We start from the raw sequence: 19,279 nt of genomic DNA, 5'->3' as shown, positions 1-19,279 counted from the left end.
GCATCAAGAAGGATCTGTTGGTCTAGAGTCCTTTTAGCTGTCCTACCTCATGTGTCCATAAATCTCAGCATCATCAGTTTCTCTGCTTCTATAAGGGACACGAATGGAACAATGAGATAGCTAAGTACCCTGAGTGCTGTCCACCAGCTATTACCTCTACTCATTGTTGTCCTTGAGGATTAGAAACAGTACCAAGGTCAATACTGAAAAGCAGAGAAATTATATTAACAGAACTATAAATATTAAGGTTAAAATGTACCAAAGACCAATTATTAGATTGCTGTTTAGAACACTGTCCTGATCATCCAGCTGAACACTGATGTCCACGTGTACAAGTTATCAGTAGTGCTGGATGTAGACTCCTAAGTAGCTAAGGGGAGATAAAGATGCTATACGCATGAGATGGCTGAACCCTGCTGACTTGCTCAGAAATGTCCCAGGCGTCTCCAGGTGGCATCTTGTGTTAGGGTGCATAGCAGCTACCTACATCTGTACCTCCACACCCGTGGGTTCCTACTGTTTGCAGTCACTCATGAGAAGTGGCGGTAGTATTGATAAAACGAATACCCAAGGGCGGCACCTGTGGCTCAAAGGAGTAGGGCGCCAGCCCCATATGCCAGAGGTGGTGGGTTCAAACATAGCCCCAGCCAAAAAAAAAAAGAAAGAAAAAGAAAATGAACACCCAAATATTTCAGTTATTCTACTTTCCAAATTAAGGAAAGTTGTAGGAAAGCAGGCACCTTGAAATTTATCAAGTGCCACTTCTGAATTTCTGTGCTAATCAAGCATAAAAAGTAAAGAGATTCTGAAGGGATGGAGGGTACTACTTAAGAAAGATGGAAGGAGTGGTCTTTGGAAAAGTTCTCTGTGTCATTTTTGTTTCAAATATATGGCCACCGGAAGCCCACGAGAGTAGGCTGGGGAGGGGAGGCAGCCGTAGGAAGCCTCACACTGAGTCCTTGCGTATCTGACATGTGTGTCTTAGCTTCTTCACAAGTTTGTTATACAACCAGTGGAGGAGAAGGTATGGCTGCTTCTGTCTCCCCTATTTGCTTAGAAAATTAAGTAAGAACTTATCCTGCGTTGAATCCTCTTCTCCTATCTGGCTGTCATATTTTAGTAACAGGCAGAAAAACCTCATGCCTCAGTGTATCTCTTCCGAGAGGGCTGCTAATCACCCAGCCAGGCGGGAGGCCAGGATGTCGCCACTGAAGCCTTTACCCTGCAAGCCCCAGCCAGCAGCTCTGCAGCCTTTTCCTCTTCCTTGGCATAGGTCTGAAGGAATTTCAGAGCTATGTGGGAGGGTGAGAACATCCAAGCCATGCTCTGATGAGACCCGAGGGCGCTTGGACACACCTTCTAACCCAGGTGCTTTCACCCACATAGATGGGATATTCTGCCCTGGAAGGTGTGCGTTTCTGCTAATGCTTTGCATTTGGATATTGTCCTTCTGGGTGGCTCTCTGTCTTTCTTTTATTTTTATTTTCTCTGTTCCCCTCATGTGTCCTTGTTTCTCTACTTCCACCCTTGTCTTTATGTTTATTTTTTTATTTTTCATACTCCTCTCCTCCCCCTGATGGTTAACTGCTGGCACACATTCCGTTTCTTCGCTTCCTTGCACCTGCTGCTGCTGCTTCCTCCTCCTCCTCTGACTTCAGGACGGGGCCTTCTTTATGGAGTTTGTCCGCAGCCCACGCACAGCATCGTCCACCTTCTACCCTCAGGTTAGTCCAACTCCACGGCTCTGCATGCCTGTTTGTCCAGCAGAAGCTGCAAGCTGGATTTCTTTTTTCTTTTTTCTTTTTTTTAATTATTATTTATTTATTTATTTTGCAGTTTTTTTGGCCAGGGCTGGGTTTAAACCTGCCACCTCTGGCATATGGGGCCAGCACCCTACCCCTTTGAGCCACAGGCGCCGCCCCGCAAGCTGGATTTCTGGGTGGCTCTGGGCTGAAACCAAGTTGAGGGGCAGTTGAAATTGAATCTGGCCCCAGAAGTTTACATTCCCTTCCATGGTGTTTGTGGCAGTGAAGAGAAAGAAGGGATTAATGTGAGAGATCAAACAGTGCACCAGTACTGACTCAAGTGTGTCTCGTCACTGCCACTGCAGCACTTTCCTTTCAGAAGGCTTTATAAGCAACATGAAATAGGCTTACTCAAGAATGAAGCACTTATTTTTTTCCTCCTAGTACAACCAGATACATTTATAACAGTGTGGCAGGAAGTGGTGAAAAGCAGCACAAACATTTGTTAATAGGCATGTACCATATCAGAGACTAATTGTTTAGCTCGCCTACCTCTGGGTTTCACTTAACTTATTTGTCAAATAAGGATAGTCTGTGCATAAAGAAGGATCTGTTGGTCTAGAGTCCTTTTACCTGTCCTCCCTCCCTTGGACCAGATCTCCAAGGGCCTTCCAAGCCTTGAAATTCTTCTCTTACTCTGTGCCAAGCACAGGTATTATTTCATCCTCACAGAAGAACCTATGAGTTAAGTAAAAGTTTTATCCCGATTTTTACAAATGAAGAAATTGAGGGATAAAGAAGTTGTGCTTTATACAGCATGGGGTAGAGCTGGGATCTAAATTCAGTACCTTGACTCCCAGCCCACTCTGTAATTAGCATTATAATTACTGTTTTGACAAGGCCATGCTGAAGAGAAAGTGGGCTCACTGCCCTTTATGGAGGAGGGCCCTGAGGATATGAAATTGACTTAGTTACAAAAAAATGGAAAGAGTTGAGAGGGTTTCTGCAGAGTGGGGCAGGCCAAGGATCATGGGACATGGGAGGTTTGAGGGCATATGCTGCAGAGTCCTTTTATTAATGGAAGTCAGAAAACCAGTATTTATAGAGTACCCACTCTGCCAGCTACTGTGCATGCATAATCTTCCCAACAACCTGGGAGGTGCAGGTATTATCACCTCATTTTTCAGATGAGGAAACTAAGACTTAAAGATGTTAGCTGGTCAGGGGGCATATAGGTAGTTGAGTGGCTGAGCCTGTACTCTCCTGCCCACTGTGCTAAGAGGATAAGGAGTTAGTTAACATTGGAGCTTTCCCTTTCTTAGGAGGCCAAAGGTTGCCGCACCTGTCTGTATAGGTCTCCAGAGGTCTACACCTGCCTCTTCCCGTGGAGCTGTGTAGCCCTGGGCAAATTCCCTGTCAGAAACTCTGAGTCCTAATCATCTCTGATCTCAGGGTAGATGAGGTCTTGCTCTTGCTCAGGCTGGAAAAATAAATTTTTATCTCAACTCATATCAGGGATGATACGAAAATTCTTTATACATACAAAAAATTAAATTGCACTTTTTCTTTTATTAATTACAGTAAAAACGCATAACGTAAAATTTGCTTTGTTTTCCAGCATGCAACATGGAAAGAAGTGAAAATGACAAAACCAGGAAAAAAAACGAATAAAACTAACACGCAACATAGAATGGAAAGGGGCTAGTGGAGTCAGGTGGCTGCTTTCAAATCTTGGCTCCAGCCCCACACTAGGGAGCTATTTTAGGCACATCCATTAACCTTCTAAACTTCAGTTTCCACATTTGTGAAAGGAAATAAAAATAATTTCTTCATTGGGTTGTTTTAAGAATCAGTAATAATACACAAGTCTGGGCTCTGTGGCTCACACCTGTCATCCTAGCACTCTGGGAGGCTGAGGCAGGTGGATTGCTTAGGCTTAGGAGTTCGAGATCACCCTGAGCAAGAGTGAAACTCCATCTTTACAATAACACTAGCCAGGCATTGTGGTAGGCCTATAGTCCCAAGTACTCAGGCAGCAGAGGCAAGAGGATCACTTGAGCCTAGGATTTTGAGGTTGCTGTAAGCTATGATACCACAGCACTCTACCAAAGGCAATGGAGGGAAACTCTGTCTCAAAAAAAAAAAAGAAATAACACATTTTTCAAGGGCATGAAATAGAGCATATTTCTGACCACAGTGCAATTAAGTTGCATGCCAATAGTGACAAACTGTAAGCAGAAACCTTGCTTATATTTGGAAATTAAGTAATACATGTCTAATCATGTGTGTGGCTGGAATAATGTATGTAAATGACTAGTGGGGTGCTTGGTATGTGGTGGGCACACTGTAAATGCTAGCTATGACTAGGATTAGTTTTACCAAACTGCCAGATGATAGCGTTAATTTGATGCATTATCTGTTTATTAGTTCCTGCCCCTTATTTCTGCTTACTCTTCTCTCCATCCTAATCCAGGACCAGAAAGTATAAAGAGTTGTCTAGTGAGCCCTTTAGAATCTAAAGTTTAGATAAAGAGGCTGTGTGTTAAAAGACTGTCAGCATGTAGGTCCTTGTGTCAGGCTGCCTGCCCCTTCATGGGACTGATTGTGGACCCTTTGGCACCTGCCTTACCCACTTCCAACTTTGGGTTTCTCATGTGTAGGGTGGGACTCACAATTGTGCACTCCTTATAGGTTTGCTGTGACAGTGAAAGCAGACAAAGCATCTTTGTGATTAGCCCAGACCCTGGCACGTAGTAATTCCCCATACTCGTATAATATCTGTGTGTCAGTGAGGGGGAGAATGGAGGGAGGGAGGGAGGGATGATAGGGGTACAAACTAGTGAACAAGCTTGAGTAGGCCAGGTAGCTCTTTTCTCTTGAGTGTATGTTTAAAAACAAGTTTGGTCGGGCGGCGCCTGTGGCTCAGTGAGTAGGGCACCGGCCCCATATGCCGAGGGTGGCGGGTTCAAACCCAGCCCCAGCCAAACTGCAACAAAAAAATAGCTGGGTGTTGTGGCGGGCGCCTGTAGTCACAGCTGCACGGGAGGCTGAGGCAAGAGAATCGCGTAAGCCCAAGAGTTAGAGGTTGCTGTGAGCCGTGTGATGCCACAGCACTCTACCCGAGGGCGGTACAGTGAGACTCTGTCTCTACAAAAAAAAAACAACAAGTTTGGTCAAGGTGACCTCTCCTATCCCTTCTATCTCTGAAATTCTTTTTTTTTTTTTTTTATTTATTAAATCAGAGCTGTGTACATCAATATATTCATGGGGCATCATTCACTAGCTTCACAGACCGTTTACCAAGTTTCACATATACCCTTGTAAGAAATTCTGCAATGATCCTGTTGGACCTTGGATAGGAGACAAGTCCTCCAGCTCTGGCTGAGTTGCAGAAGTATTGCCTGTGGTTTTTGCCTCTCAGAAAAGCTCTCTGCTGAGAAGGGGTTCTTGTTGGCCTGGGGTTGTGAGGGGACATCATCACCTCAGACTCTGGTTCTGCTGAGGGAAGGAGGTATCTGAAAGATTAAAACAGACAGCAGTGCACAGAAGGCTGCAGATAGCGGGGCAGGAAGTGGGGGAGTATAGCAGTCTTGGAAAAGGGTCCTTGGTACCACCAGTTCATTATCCTGATGGTAATGAATGTGTCACTCTATCTGATAACTCGAACAGAGTCACACGGTTTCTTCCCTATATCCTGTTCTCTGGAAATTAGTTTTTCTCCTTACAAACTTATGTAAGAATTAAAGGTCACGAGAAACACTTGGTAACGGGACTTTCCTCAGAAGTCCACCTCCTGATGTCTTTTGTCTATAGCTTGGAGCCTGAAGACGTGTGGTGGTCAAGCGATGCTATTGGCACAGGAGGGACTCTGAGCCAGTGTTAGGGTCCCTCTTCTCCCTGCACCTCCTGACACCCCAGCAGTTACTTTCACAAGGAGGCTTGGCTCTCAGCAGCCTGGCCCAGCACTTCTGGGTAGATTTACATGGCAAATTATCTCTAGAGTCATCACTGTTCTCGGTCATTTCCATCTCTACCACTGCATCCCCCAGTCCAAGCGACCATTTCTTGCCTTCTGCCTGGTTTCCCTGCTACCATCCTGGCCCTCTCCAGTCTGGTTTCTATCCTGCTGCCAGAGTCACATTTTAAAATGAAATCTAAGGCCTGGTAGTATGGCTCACCCCTGTAATCCTAGCACTCTGGGAGGCCGAGGTAGGAGGATTGCTTGAGCTCAGGAGTTCAAGACCAGCCTGAGCAAGAGAAAGATCAAAAAATCCCATCTCTACTAAAAATAGAAAAACTAGCCAAGCCCTGTGGCAAGTGCCTGTAATCCCAGCTGTTCGGGAGGCTGAAACAAGAGCATCATTTCAGCCCAAGAGTTTGAGGTTGCAGTGAGCTGTGATGCCATGGCAACAGAGTGAGACTCTTTTCTCCAAAAAAACAAAAACAAATGAAATCTAATTGTGTCACCATGATTAAACCTTTCCATGGGCTTTATTTCCTTTAGGGTAAAGGCTTGAAATCCTTACAATGGCCCAAACGGTCCTACACTATAAGGGCCCTACTTCCCCTCCAGCCTCATCTTCTGCCATCCTCTTCACTCCAGTGACCTCTAGGGCCTCTAGGCTTTCTCCCTTGCTGCCTTGGAATATGGTGTTCCCTTGCGCTGACTATGCCTCTTGAATACCTACTCACCCAGTCAGATCCTGGGTCACGGACTTGCATAGCTCTGGTGCCTCTTTTCTTAGCCCTCCTCACAGTGCTACTTTGCATTTATATGACTGGGATGGAATTAATTATCTTCCTCATGAAACTGTAAGCTTCAGGAGGGCAGCTGCCATGTCACTTTTCTGAACTAGCCCAACCCCTGGCACTTTAGGAGTTGTTGAATAAATACAGCCTCTGAGACACTAACAGGGAAGACAGACACAAAATGGTTTATTTTGGGCGGCGCCTGTGGCTCAGTCGGTAGGGTGCCGGCCCCGTATGCCGAGGGTGGTGGGTTCAAACCCAGCCCCGGCCAAACTGCAACCAAAAAATAGCCGGGCGTTGTGGCGGGCGCCTGTAGTCCCAGCTACTCGGGAGGCTGAGGCAGGAGAATCGCCTAAGCCCAGGAGTTGGAGGTTGCTGTGAGCTGTGTGAGGCCACGGCACTCTACCGAAGGCCATAAAGTGAGACTCTGTCTCTACAAAAAAAAAAAAAATGGTTTATTTTAAACAATGGGACCCTTTCCCCCCATTGATAATTTATAACAAACCGTGAAATATAACTGAAATGTGGAATGATTCTGGTTTAGGTACGTCGGGAGAGAGAGGAGGAGCTGACTCATAGCCCTAGACAGTTGTGCCCTGCGTGGCCCCAGGGACACTGGATTCTACACAATTGGGGGCCACATCTGTTAGGGTGGCAATTTTTGGCCTGGCTTATGGGATCGTGAAGGGAGTTTTCTGGGGAGTCTGAGGCGGTGTATCCAAAAGTGGACTTTTTGCCCTTTACTCTATTTCCTTTCTTTGAGAACATGAATGAATAAAATGCTCATATCCCCAGGGGTTCAGTCCCTCTAGAAGACCCCACACAGGGACCCACTAATCAACCTTTGCCCTAACCTACACCTGCCACCATCTATCAGGCTCACAGTCTGCATGTAAGCTTCTGCAAAATCAGGGTGGTTCACCTGAAGGACCCATCTCTACTAAAAATAGAAAAAAAAACTAGCCAGGCGTTGTGGCGGGCACCTATAGCTACTCAAGAGGCTGAGGCAAGAGGATTGCTTGAGCCCAAGAGACTGAGGTTGCTGTGAGCTATGAGGCCACGGCACTCTACTGAGGGTGACAAAGTGAGACTGTTTCAAAAAAAAAAATTGTTTTGAATTGATTGGAAACATTTAAAAATCAGGAGATTTTATACAAAAATCCAGGTTTCTGTCTTGTAAAGTAAGCTAGGTGCTGGGCCTGGGCTCCTGTCTGGTAAGAGTCACATGGCCATGGAGCACCTGCAACCTTTTCCCCTTTTAATACTCAGCCCCAAGTACCAATATGTGTTATCTGCAGGCCCATGGACACATTTTTTGTTTTTAGCCTTCTCTCTAGACCAGTGCTGTCCAATAGAACTTTCTGCAGTGGTGAAAATGTTCTCTCTCTGGACTGTCCGACAGAGTAGCCCCAAGTCTCTGGTTCCTATTGACATTTGAAATGTGGCTGGTACGACCAAGGAACTTAATTTTTAATTTTTTTGTGTGAATGATTTATGATAGCCATATATAGCTATTAGCTGCAGTATTACATCGTGTAGCCCTTGTTGAGGCTATACTTCCACACTTCTGCCCTTGTTTTCTCTTTATTGGACTTTCTTGGGTATTTGTTTTATTGCATTATATGTCTGTTTATTGGTAGCCTCACCTTTGTGGGAGTTATGTGAGATATAAAATTATAAATAACCGTTCAGAATGACGGTTATGATGGACATGTGGAGGAAAGCGGTGAGACCTGTGAAGAAAATTCAGTTCAATTGAGATAGCAAATCCTGAGCACCTGGGCCAAGTCTTGCAGGAGGTACAGGGATAAATGAAACCCCTTATGAATATTTAATGTCCATCTTCTCCTCCTCACCTCCAGATGAAAAGCTCCTTAAGAGCAGGGAGAGTGTTGTGATTTAGGATGTTATGCCCCTTCCTTGATAATATAAAGCTTGAACACTCGGGCTATGGGTCTGGGAATTATTCCCAAGCTCTCCTGCTCTGCAGCGTATATGGAATTCTGTCATGGGTCCCTTTGCAAAGCTTCTGTCTCTCCAGAAGGAGTTGGGTGACTAGAAAGCAGGAGCACCCTTTAGACCTTTTGTGTCCATGTAAGACAAACCAGGGTGTTATCTCCACCAGCCTCCAGGCAAGTTGGAGAGCTGGGCTTGCAGATCTGGCTGCTTCCTGATTATCCTGATTATCCTCCAGTGAGAACTGGGGCTGTGACAGGCACAAGGCAGGTAGGCTCATGGGGGTACCTGCGTTGATGGTGCTCATCTCAGGAGCATCCCTGACGGGGCTCCTTCCCTCCCCTTGTCCCACAGGGCTGCTAGAAAGGGGGAAGAGACAAAAGTGTTGTCAGTGTTGAGACAACACTGTGTGAAGAGTCAGTGTTGCTGCTGAGAGGTTGTGTGTGTGTGTGTGTGTGTGTATATAAATTTTTTTTTTTTCTGTAGAGACAGTCTCACTATGTCGCCCTCGGTAGAGTGCTATGGCATCACAGCTCACAGCAACCTCCAACTCTTGGGCTTAAGCGATTGTCTTGCCTCAGCCTCCTGAGTAGCTGGGACTATAGGCGCCTGCCACAATGCCTGGCTGTTTTTTGGTTGCAGTTTGGCTGGGACCGGGTTCGAACTCACCACCCTTGGTATATGGGGCTGGTGCCCTGCCTACTGAGCCACTAAGCGCTGCCCTGCTGCTGAGAGTAGTTTTTTTTTTTTTTTTTTAGAAATATATTTTAAACGTTTATTTTTATTTTTTATTTTTTTAATTTATTTTTTTATTAAATCATAGCTGTGTACATTAGTATGATCATGGGGCACCATGCACTTGGTTCATAGACCGTTTGAGCTTTTAAGAATAACTGAACACAGAGGGACTTTACCTAACAAATTCAATCAGTGTAACCTGGTTTCTTGAACCCTCAATGAATCCCCAACGATAAATTAAAAAAAAAAAACCAAAGTCACGGGATTTCATCAGAAGTATGCTAAAAAGTATTCCTCTTTATTAACCCATCCCTTTTTAACTCTAAAACCATATTAAGGGAAAAATAAAAGCAAAAGAAACTGAAAAAAGTAGAATAACTGAACACTTGGCTGTGCACAGCGGCTCACACCTGTATCCCAGCATTTTGGGAGGCTGAGGCAGGAGGATCACTTGAGGCCAGGAGTTTGAGACCAGCCTGGTAACATAGCAAGACCATTTCTATAAAAATAATTAGCTAAACACCTGATTTCATTTGGATCTTGAGGTTTTTTCCTACTAATATCCTCTTTCTGTTCCAGGATTCAACCCAAAATATATGATAACTAAATGCAACCAGATTGCATTTAGTTATCATATATCTTTCCAATCTCCTCTGGTCTGTGGCCTTTTCTTAGTCTTTCCTTGTTTTTTTGTACTACCTTCATAATCTTGAGGAGTCCTGGCCAGGTGTCTCATAGAATGTCCCCAAATACGGGTTTAGGGAAGCCGAGGGAGAAGAATTGCTTGAGCCCGGGAGTTCAGCCTGGGCAACATAGCAGAGACCCCTCTACAAAGAGTAAAAAAAATTAGCCAGGCATGGTGGTGTGCACCTATAGTCCCAGCTACTCGGGAGGCTGAGAGAGGAGAATACCCTAAGCCCAGGAGTTTGAGGTTGCTGTGAGCTGTGATGATGCCACTGTACTCTAGCCCAGGCAACAGAGTGAGATCCTGTCTCAAATTAAACAAACAAATATGGATTTGTCTGATATTTTTCTCATGGTTAGATTGGAGTTACAGGTGTTTAAAAAGAATGCCTCAGAGGTGACGTGCACTTCTCGCCACATCATACATGAGGGGGCACACGAGATCTGTATGATGCCACTAGTGGTAGTAACCTTCATCACTTGATTAGTGTATTTGTCAGCCATCTCCACTCTGAAGTTACTCATTTTCCCTTTTTATACTCTATTCTTTGGAGGAAAGTCACTACGTTTAGCCTACTCTAAAGAGGAAGGGGTAGTATCTACATATGTCAGGTGGAATTCTTCTACAAGAAGGTTTTGGATGAGGTTCTTTTTTTTTTTTGAGACAGAGTCTTATTATGTTACCCTCAGTAGAGTGCCAGGGCGATACAGCTCACACCAACCTCCAACTCCTGGGCCTCAGCCTCCTGAGTAGCTGGAGGCGCCCGCCACAACACCCGGCTCTATTTTTTTGCAGTATGGCCAGGGCCAGGTTCGAACCTGCTGCCCGCAGTATGTGGGGCCAGCGCCCTACCCTCTGAGCCACAGGCGCCGCCCCATTGGATGAGGTTCTTAAGATGAAGAGCATTGTAGACCAAGCACCTCCCTCTGAGCCCCAGGCGCCTCCCCATTGGATGAGGTTCTTAAGATGAAGAGCATTGTAGACCAAGCACCTCCCTCTGCTTGGCTCTTGGCCAGGCATCTACGTGCGACATCTGCCATTCTGTCCATCCAAACTACCTTTTCTGTTTGTTTACCACTGGTCTTATTCCAGAAAGTTACTTCAGGTAGATTATGGAAGTAAATGCAACCTCTAGAATAAAAATGTGACTAGATAGGGGAAATTTACGAAAAGAAAAAATAAGATAGGACATAATAGGAGGCATTGTAATGTGCTTAAATCAACTCTCAACTTCCTCCTAGCCAAGGAAAATAGGAAATATCTGCTCCAAGATTCAGAGTGGTCATAAAATAAAGACAAACCAATTCCCTGAGAAAAGTGCATTTTTTTCTTGGTAGTAATATATGAGAAAAATATCTTTTTTGTGCAGCCTCGTGAAAGACATTTTGTGATAACGGAGCAGGGGTCAGGCAACTATGGTGCAAATCTGGCCCACCATCTGCTTTTATAAATAAAGTTTTATTGGAACACAACCATGCCCATTCGTTTACATGTTGTCAAGGGCTGCTTTCCTGCTTTCTCCTGCAGAGTTGGGTAGTTGTGACAGAGACCATATGGCCTGCAAAGCCTAAAATATTTACTCTCTGGTCCCTTACAGAAAATGTTTGCCACCTCCTGATTCAGAGGACAACTCCTGAACCACACCCCTACCAAAATAAAACTGCAAGAATGTAAATTTCTGGTAATACCCCTCAGCTTAGGTTGGTAGAGCAATTCTCAGGGTGCAGCAAGTGAGAGAACCCCACCACAGGGGCCTAGAAGAAGGCAGGACCTAAGAGCAACTTTTTGTTGTTGTTGTTCATCTTTGAGGCAGGATCTTTCTCTGTCACCCGGGCTATATAGTGCAGTAGCATCATTATAGCTCACTGTAACCCCAAAATCCTCGGCGCAAGCCATCCTTCTGCCACAGCCTAAGTAGCTAGAACTACAGGCCCACGCCACTACTATTGGCTAATTTTTAAATTATTTTTCTTTTTTCTTTTTTTTTGAGATAGTTTTACTATGTCACCCTTAGTAGAGTGCTGTCACAGCTCACAGCAACCTCAAACTCCTATGTTCAAGTGATTCTCTTGCCTCAGCCTCCCAAGTAGCTGGGACCACAGGTGCCCACCACAATGCCTGACTATTTTTTGTTGCAGTTGTCATTGTTGTTTAGCTGGCTCAGGCCAGGTTTGAACCCACAAGTCTCAGTGTATGTGGCTTGGCGCCATAACCACTGTGCTAAAGGCGCTGAGCCAATTTTTAAAATTTTTTTGTAGAGACAATGTTTTGCTCTTGCTCAGGCTGTTCTTGCTGAACTCCTGGCCTTAAGTGATCCTCCTGCTTTGGCTCCTCAGGATGCTGGAATTATAGGCTTAAGCCACTCTACCCCGCCCTAAGAGCTAGTTTTAAGCTGGGTCTAGTCTCTCTGAGTTTATTCTTTTTTTTTTTTTTTTTTTCTTTTTTTTTTGTGAGACAGAGTCTCAAGGTGTCACCCTCGGTAGAGTGCCGTGGCATCACAGCTCATAGCAACCTCAAACTCTTGGGCTTAAATGATTCTCTTGCCTCAGCCTCCCAAGTAGCTGGGACCACAGGCGCCCGCTACAACACCCGGCTATTTTTTTGTTGCAGGTGTCGTTGTTTAGCTGGCCCAGGCTGGGTTCGAACCCGCCATCCTCGGTGTATGTGTCTGGCGCCATACCGAGTTGCACTCAGCTTGTTCTAATTTAAGTTTAGGGCATGGTACCTGTTCCTAAGCCTTTCTGCTTAGGGGCAGATGGTGACTAGTAATTGCCAGCTAGCTCTTGCTCCATTTTTCTGTGTGTTTATGGTGGCAGCAGAGCCTATGTGGGTCCTTTTTTGCAAATCACTGAGCCTGCCACAGGAAAGCAAAATGGCTATATCAGAACTGGGGCAATTCAACTCCCAAGGAATATCTAGAGCAGTGGTTCTCAACCTTCCTAATGCCGCGACCCTTTAATATAGTTCCTCATGTTGTGGTGACCCCAACTATAAAATTATTTTTGTTGCTACTTCATAACTGTAATTTTGCTACTGTTATGAATCGTAATGTAAATATCTAATATGCAGGAGACCCCCAAAGGAGTCGTGACCCACAGGTTGAGAACTGCTGATCTAGAGATATCTTTTATTTGTCACAAATGGGGCAGGGGAATGACAGGTGAGTTTTATTAGCATCTGGTTGGTAGAAGCCAGCAATGCTACTCAACATCCTATAATGCACAGGACAGCTCCCCACAATAGGCACATGTCTGGCCCCAGGTGGCAATGGTGCTATGTTCGAGAAACCTTATTTTAGACAGCAATTTTTATACCTAGCAAAATATCTGATAATATAAGACTGTGTTCTGGAGGTACCTAAGAACTTCATGATAAGAGGGACTAGGAGGCTTATATTTTTCTAAAAGTTCTCTGGAAGCCTTAGTAATCCTTTCCAAATATTTGCTGTGAGGCAAAACCTTTGATAGATGCTATAGGGATTCCAGGCAAGCAGATCATAGTCTTGCCTCCAGAACCCTTAAAGAAAATGAGACAGATATAATACCATTCCACGAGGCAAAAACTGGCAGCTGCCAGCAGAGGTTCATGGAGGTCTAAAGTAGAGGGAAAGATGGCTCTGCTTGGGCACTAGAGGCAGAGTGAATCAGGAAACATTTTGCTATGGGAGCAGCATGTGAAACAACCCTTCAAGACTGATGGATTTTTAGCTGGCAATTGTGGAGGAAAGAACCCCAGGGTCCCAGGGCACATAGGTAATACATGCAGGGTTTGACTTGGTATGGGTGAATGGTGGGTGCTGTGGTGAGGTCATGTTGCGACCTGGCCAATGTTGTGTAGGACCTCAGTGCCCTGAGAATTGGTTTTTCAGTGTGGTAGTTCATGGGGAGACTTGAAGGATTTCAGAGTAACAGAGTGGTGGGATTGGAAACTATTCTTTACAAATGGAGGTAGCTTGCAAGTAGGATCTTCAGGGGAGAGGTTACAGTTGTGGGCTTGTGAGGAGATTGGTAGAGGCCTCCCTGGCCAGAGGAAGTGCAGGCGTGGCTGAGAGATGTGTGTGAATCTGCAGTGGGTTGGCCACAGGTCTAGGCCTCTCTTTAGATATGAAGCTGGAGAGCTATCCAGTGCCTCTGAGGCTCAAACCTGGGCACTTGGAAGACTGTAGCACTGACAGATACAGGAAAGGAGGGTTGAGTCAGGAAAGGTTGAGTCATGGTAGATGGAGGATGCCCGTTGTCATGTTCACTCATTGGTCTGGAAATAACGTTCTCTTTCTCCCCCCAATCCCGGTCTCAGAAGGAATGATTCTGACTTCTCTGCTCTTTCTGTGGAGATTTTCTTTAGCATAAATCTTGCTGTTTGAGTTAAATGCTGAAGTGATTTCTTTGGTCCCAGGGATTTACTGTGAGTGGTGGCCTCTTGTCTGCCTTGGTCTGGAGGGGGGAGTTCCCAGTGGCTCTGATAGAAGGCAGCACATACCTTGCCGGGTATAGTCTAAACTCCATTAGCTCTTCCGTAAGGGACCAGTGCGGACTGAGAAGGATGTACCATGTATACAATATGTTGCTTTAAAGTTTTGTTTTGTTTGTATTAGTTATTATTTATTTAGTTAGTTATTATAAATGCTTGTTGAGTGGATAGACCAGTACAGCTTATTTACTGTGGTTCCCTGTTGGTTATTCTTGGATCAAAGTATTAATTTTTAAATCTCCTACAGATGTCTGTGGAACAAACAGTCCCTCCGTTGTTGGATGGCACCAGTTTGGGGGTAACCACAGGCCAATCCGTGGACAGAGGCAACAGCCAGGCCTTTGGGAACTCCCAGAACATAGGAGAACAGGGCTTCCCCTCTGCAAACTCCAGTGACAACAGGTGAGACTCAGAATGGCTGAACTCAGGCTCTTTGGGAGTGGGACAGTCTAACCTCAAAGGCCACAGAGGCTGGGACTCCAAAGCTCTGGGCCAGGTTCTGACTCTGCTACCAATTATGTGGGATACTGGGCAAGTCAGTCCTTATCCACACCTGTGTGATGGGGTGAATGACCTGTATGTTGCCTCCTTGCAGGATAGCTAAGAGGTGGTAGGAAAGAGATGTAGGAAAAACTGGCAGCTGCCAACAGAGGTTTGTAGAGGTCTAAAGTAGAGGGAAAGATGGCTCTGCTTGGGCACTAGAGGCAGAGTGAATCAGGAAACACTTTGCTATGAGAGCAGCATGTGAAACAACCCTTCAAGACTGATGGATTTTTAGCTGGCAATTGTGGGGAAAAGAACCCCAGGGTTCTTTAGTGTGAGATTTACACTTTCCCCTCTCTGTAGGAAAGTGTCCAGGTACCACGCAGGAGTACAGGGCTTCAGGGAGAGGCCCAGACCATCTATCCTGTTCATGGTGGCATGATGCCTTGTATATGACAGCATGCAGTCAGTTAGGAGATGACAAACAGTGAATGAATCACTAATGTGGCCAAACATGGCTGTTCTTTTCCTACCCCTCAGTATCCAGAAGAGAAAGAAGCTGCCTGTACCTCATTTGCTTGAGCAAGTGCACCAGCTTTTTAGGCCGTTGTCAGTTCTAAAAAACTTCTCTTTTATTTCCTCCCCAGCCATGTGTGCTTAAGAATAATTCTGCCCAATCTGTTCTTGTTGCTTCACTGTACTGACTGAGCAGTCCTTGGCTAAGTCTAAGATCTCAGAAGTTTGACTCTTGTACCCCTTTCTTTGGGAGCAGAAAGTTCTTTGGGGCCACTCAGCTGGCTGGCCTCTTTCAGGAATCACTGTCTCCTGTATGTGATAAATTCTGTGCTGGTTTTACCTCATCTGCTGCAGCTGATTCATCCCAGCCAGGAGAGGTAATGATCAGCTCAGAAGCAGGAGCAGGCCTGGACTTCTCTATTCTGTCTTTTCTCAGGCCCATACTTCCAGCAAGCCCAGCTGGCTTTTTGAGTCTGGCCATCTAAGAGGTTGGAGAGGCTGCCCAGTGCATAGCAAAAGGAGGACATTTATCTGCTTCCTCCTTGCTTACAAGGGCAGAACAGCAGGTTTTCTTCTGCTTTTGGAAGAAAAGAGAAACCAAGGATGTCTAGGCTGGAAGTGAAAAGATTGAAAATAACATGGCAGGAAGGACTAATGATTATAAAACTACAGAGACCAGATTCCATTTCATAATAAAGAACTTACTAGCTCTAGGTACAGCTGCATGAAAATGGGCTGCGTTTAGAGGAGCTGAGCTCTCTGCCATGGAAGGTGTTCACACAGATAGCTCCCTGGACTGCTCTGGTTTTGCCTCTTGTTCAGACACTTGGTCTCAGTGGAGATTCCAACATTAGTGGGAAAATCAAGCATCTTTAAAAGCTTTTTCCAACCCTAAAATTCTGAAATGTTACAATGAGTCCTACACTCTCCAAACAGGAAGAGAAATCCAGGACTGAGAAAAGAGCGAGGTTTAAAGAACATGAGGACCTTCCAGATAAGACTCAGAACTGGCCCAATTTGGTGTGATGGGTGGCTGCCCAGCTGCTGAGGATTAAGCTCATTTTAAGGGACTGTCATACCATTGAGTAAGAACTTGGGCAGCGAGTGATGGAAAGGTCTGGGCTTTGGAGTGAGGCTGACCTGGATTCAAATTCAGATCCTGACATTTCCTGGCTCTTTATCTTTGACCTTCACCAGTCCGTCTGTCTGTCCATCCATCCCTCCCTTCCTCCCTCCCTCCTTCCCTCCCTCCCTTGCTTCCTTCCTTCCTTCTTTCCTTCACAGATTCTCACTCTGTCACCCTGGATAGAGTGCCAGTGCATCATCACAGCTCACAGCAACCTCAAACTCTTGGGCTCAAGCCATCCTCCTGCCTCAGCCTTTCCAGTAGTTGGGACTACAGGTGCCCTCCATGATGCCTGGCTCATTTTTCTGTTTTTAGTAGAGATGGGGTTTCCCTCTGGATCAGGCTGGTCTGGAACTCCAGAGCTCAGGTGATCCACCCACTTGGACCTCCCAGAGTGCTAGGATTACAGATGTGAGCCACTGCACCTGGCCTTTCACCAGTTTCTTTAACCAGTCGTGAGCTTCAGAGGATTCATATCACTCATTATATTTAGTATTACTTGTCATTCGGGTCATCGGGTGTATCAGTCCTGTGCTCAGGGGACAGCTTCACGACAACCCTGAAGGAGAGGAATAGCATCGTCCCCATTTTTCAGATGAGGAAACAGGTCAAGAAAAGCTGGGTAGTGACAAGACTGGGATTCTGTCCCCTCTCTGGTCAAGAAAAAGGTTCTTGAGAAAGTTCCTTGGTGCAAAACCAGAGCAGTCCAGGGAGATTTCTTGGAAGTAGGCCATTTAAAAGAGAGATGCTTACTAAGGTTAAGTTCAAACACAAGACTACTTTGTATTATTTTTATTTTTTTTAATGCATATACTTTGGAAATAGGAATTCCCTTCTGAGATACCCCCAGCTGTAGCTGTCCAGAATTTGCTTGAATGCCTTCAGTGTCAGTATTGTCCTGGTTTTCGGCTCCGTAGGAAGTAGTGCTCCTGATATTCGTGCTGCCGACACTGTGTGTGTGTGTGTGTGTCCTCTTGCTTTGCTGACCAGACGCTCTGTGTCACAGCTCTCAGCAGCCGGCAACAAGCTCCTTGACATCATCCTCCACTCTGATGGAGATCCTGGAAGCCATGAAGCACCCCTCGTAAGTGTCTGGTCACATATGTGAGTGTAGGGCTCAGGCATTGTGGTTTGGTGGACTCATTCATACATGACTCTGCTGGCTCACTAGCTTTGAGACCTTGGGGAAGTGACTTGCCCTCTCTGATTCTCTGTTCCTTTGTTTGTAAAATGAGATTTTTTAAAAAAATTACCTAGGCATAGGGTTGATGTAAGGATTAAATGAAATAGTTATGCGAGGGCGGCGCCTGTGGCTCAAGGAGTAGGGCGCCGGTCCCATATGCCGGAGGTGGCGGGTTCAAACCCAGCCCCGGCCAAAAACCACAAAAAAAAAAAAAAAGAAATAGTTATGTGAAGGACCTAGTGTAATGCCTGGCAAGTACTGGTGTTCTCTAAATGTCAGTTCCCTTCTCCCCTTCCTCCTCTTCACCCTGTAACATCTTCTTCTGACCTGTCATGGTTCTTTCTCTGGGTCCAAGACTAGCATAGAGAAATTGCTTTATGGGGGTCCTTACTTCAGATATTAAATATGTCGTTAGTGAGAGTCTCTTCTTTTTCATCTTTTCTTTCTTCTTGTTGCCACGGGGCATACACCCACTCTCCTCCCTGCTCACTGTGTTGGAACCCAGGACAGGAGTCCAGCTGCTCTCTGAACAGAAGGGCCTCTCCCCGTACTGCTTCATCAGTGCCGAGGTGGTGCACTGGCTGGTGAACCACGTGGACGGGGTCCAGACACAGGCGATGGCCATCGACATCATGCAGGTGAGGCAGCAGGGTAGGGTCCCCATGAGATTAGACACTGTCTCAGACACTGTCACTCTTTCCAGAAGTGAGATCTGCATGTGATGTGAAGATGTGTTTTTATAATTGCAAGGCCTCTATGGAACTGATAAAAGAAAAAGTCTTGCTTCGAAGTACACTATATGAGCTTGGCGCCTATGGCTCCCCAGTGGCTAAAGCGCTGGCCACATACACCGGAGCTGGTGAGTTCGAACCCAGCCTGGGCCTAGCAAACAACAATGACAACTACAACCAAAAAATAGCCAGGCATTGTGGTGGGGACCTGTAGTCCCAGCTACTTGGGAGGCTGAGGCAAAAGAATCACTTACGCCCAAGAGTTTGAGGTTGCTGTGAGCTGTGATGCTACGGCACTCTACTGAAGGGGACATAGTGAGACTCTGTCTCAAAAAAAAAGAAATACAGTATATGTTGACTTAAAAATCTGGCAGAAGGCTTGGCTCTGTGGCTGAAGCTGTTAAAGCACCAGCCACATACATCTGAGCTGGCGGGTTCGAATCTAGCCCGGGCCCGCCAAACAACAGTGACGGCTACAACCAAAAAATAGTTGGGCATTGTGGCAGGTGCCTGTAGTCCCAGCTACTTGGGAGGCAGAGGCAGGAGAATCACTTGAGCCCAGAAGTTGGAGATTGTTGTGAGCTGTGATGCCACAGCACTCTACCCAGGGCGACAGCTTGAGGCTCTGTCTCAAAAAAAAAAAAAAAAATCTGGCGGAAATTGTCTGAACTGAAAATGTTCTGTATGAAATCTGTGCACTTGTAAACCTTGGAGAAATCTCTATGAGAGAATTTCAGAGAATGCTCTCCCTCTGACCTCAAGCCCCCAGTTTCCCCTGGTGAGTGTCTTCTTTATTTAGGACTTGAAGCTGGGTTCAAGGCTCTACCCCAGGGGCCTTCTGGCACCCTGTACTTACTCTGTCAGAACTCTTGGCACAACAGAATAAAGAATCTGTCT

The 19,279-nt window shown here is 45.7% G+C and overlaps 1 protein-coding gene across 5 annotated transcripts in view; it reads left to right on the top strand.

The window, feature by feature from the left end:
* Positions 1–19,279, top strand: part of DEPDC5 (DEP domain containing 5, GATOR1 subcomplex subunit) — a 175,195-nt gene that overhangs the window by 119,112 nt on the left and 36,804 nt on the right. For 3 of the 5 annotated variants that reach the window (XM_053589968.1, XM_053589967.1, XM_053589966.1), the window contains 4 exons: positions 1,659–1,724; positions 14,591–14,745; positions 17,475–17,552; positions 18,157–18,289. In XM_053589968.1, coding sequence (XP_053445943.1) covers positions 1,659–1,724; positions 14,591–14,745; positions 17,475–17,552; positions 18,157–18,289 — 432 coding nt within the window. The remainder of the gene's footprint in view (positions 1–1,658; positions 1,725–14,590; positions 14,746–17,474; positions 17,553–18,156; positions 18,290–19,279) is intronic. The other 2 variants (XM_053589971.1, XM_053589970.1) reach the window with 1 other exon arrangement.

This window comes from Nycticebus coucang, chromosome 4 (genome assembly GCF_027406575.1).
Source record: "Nycticebus coucang isolate mNycCou1 chromosome 4, mNycCou1.pri, whole genome shotgun sequence".
NCBI lineage: Eukaryota > Metazoa > Chordata > Mammalia > Primates > Lorisidae > Nycticebus > Nycticebus coucang.
The sequence above is the reverse complement of the archived record's forward strand: the minus strand, read 5'-3'. Positions and strand labels throughout refer to the sequence as shown.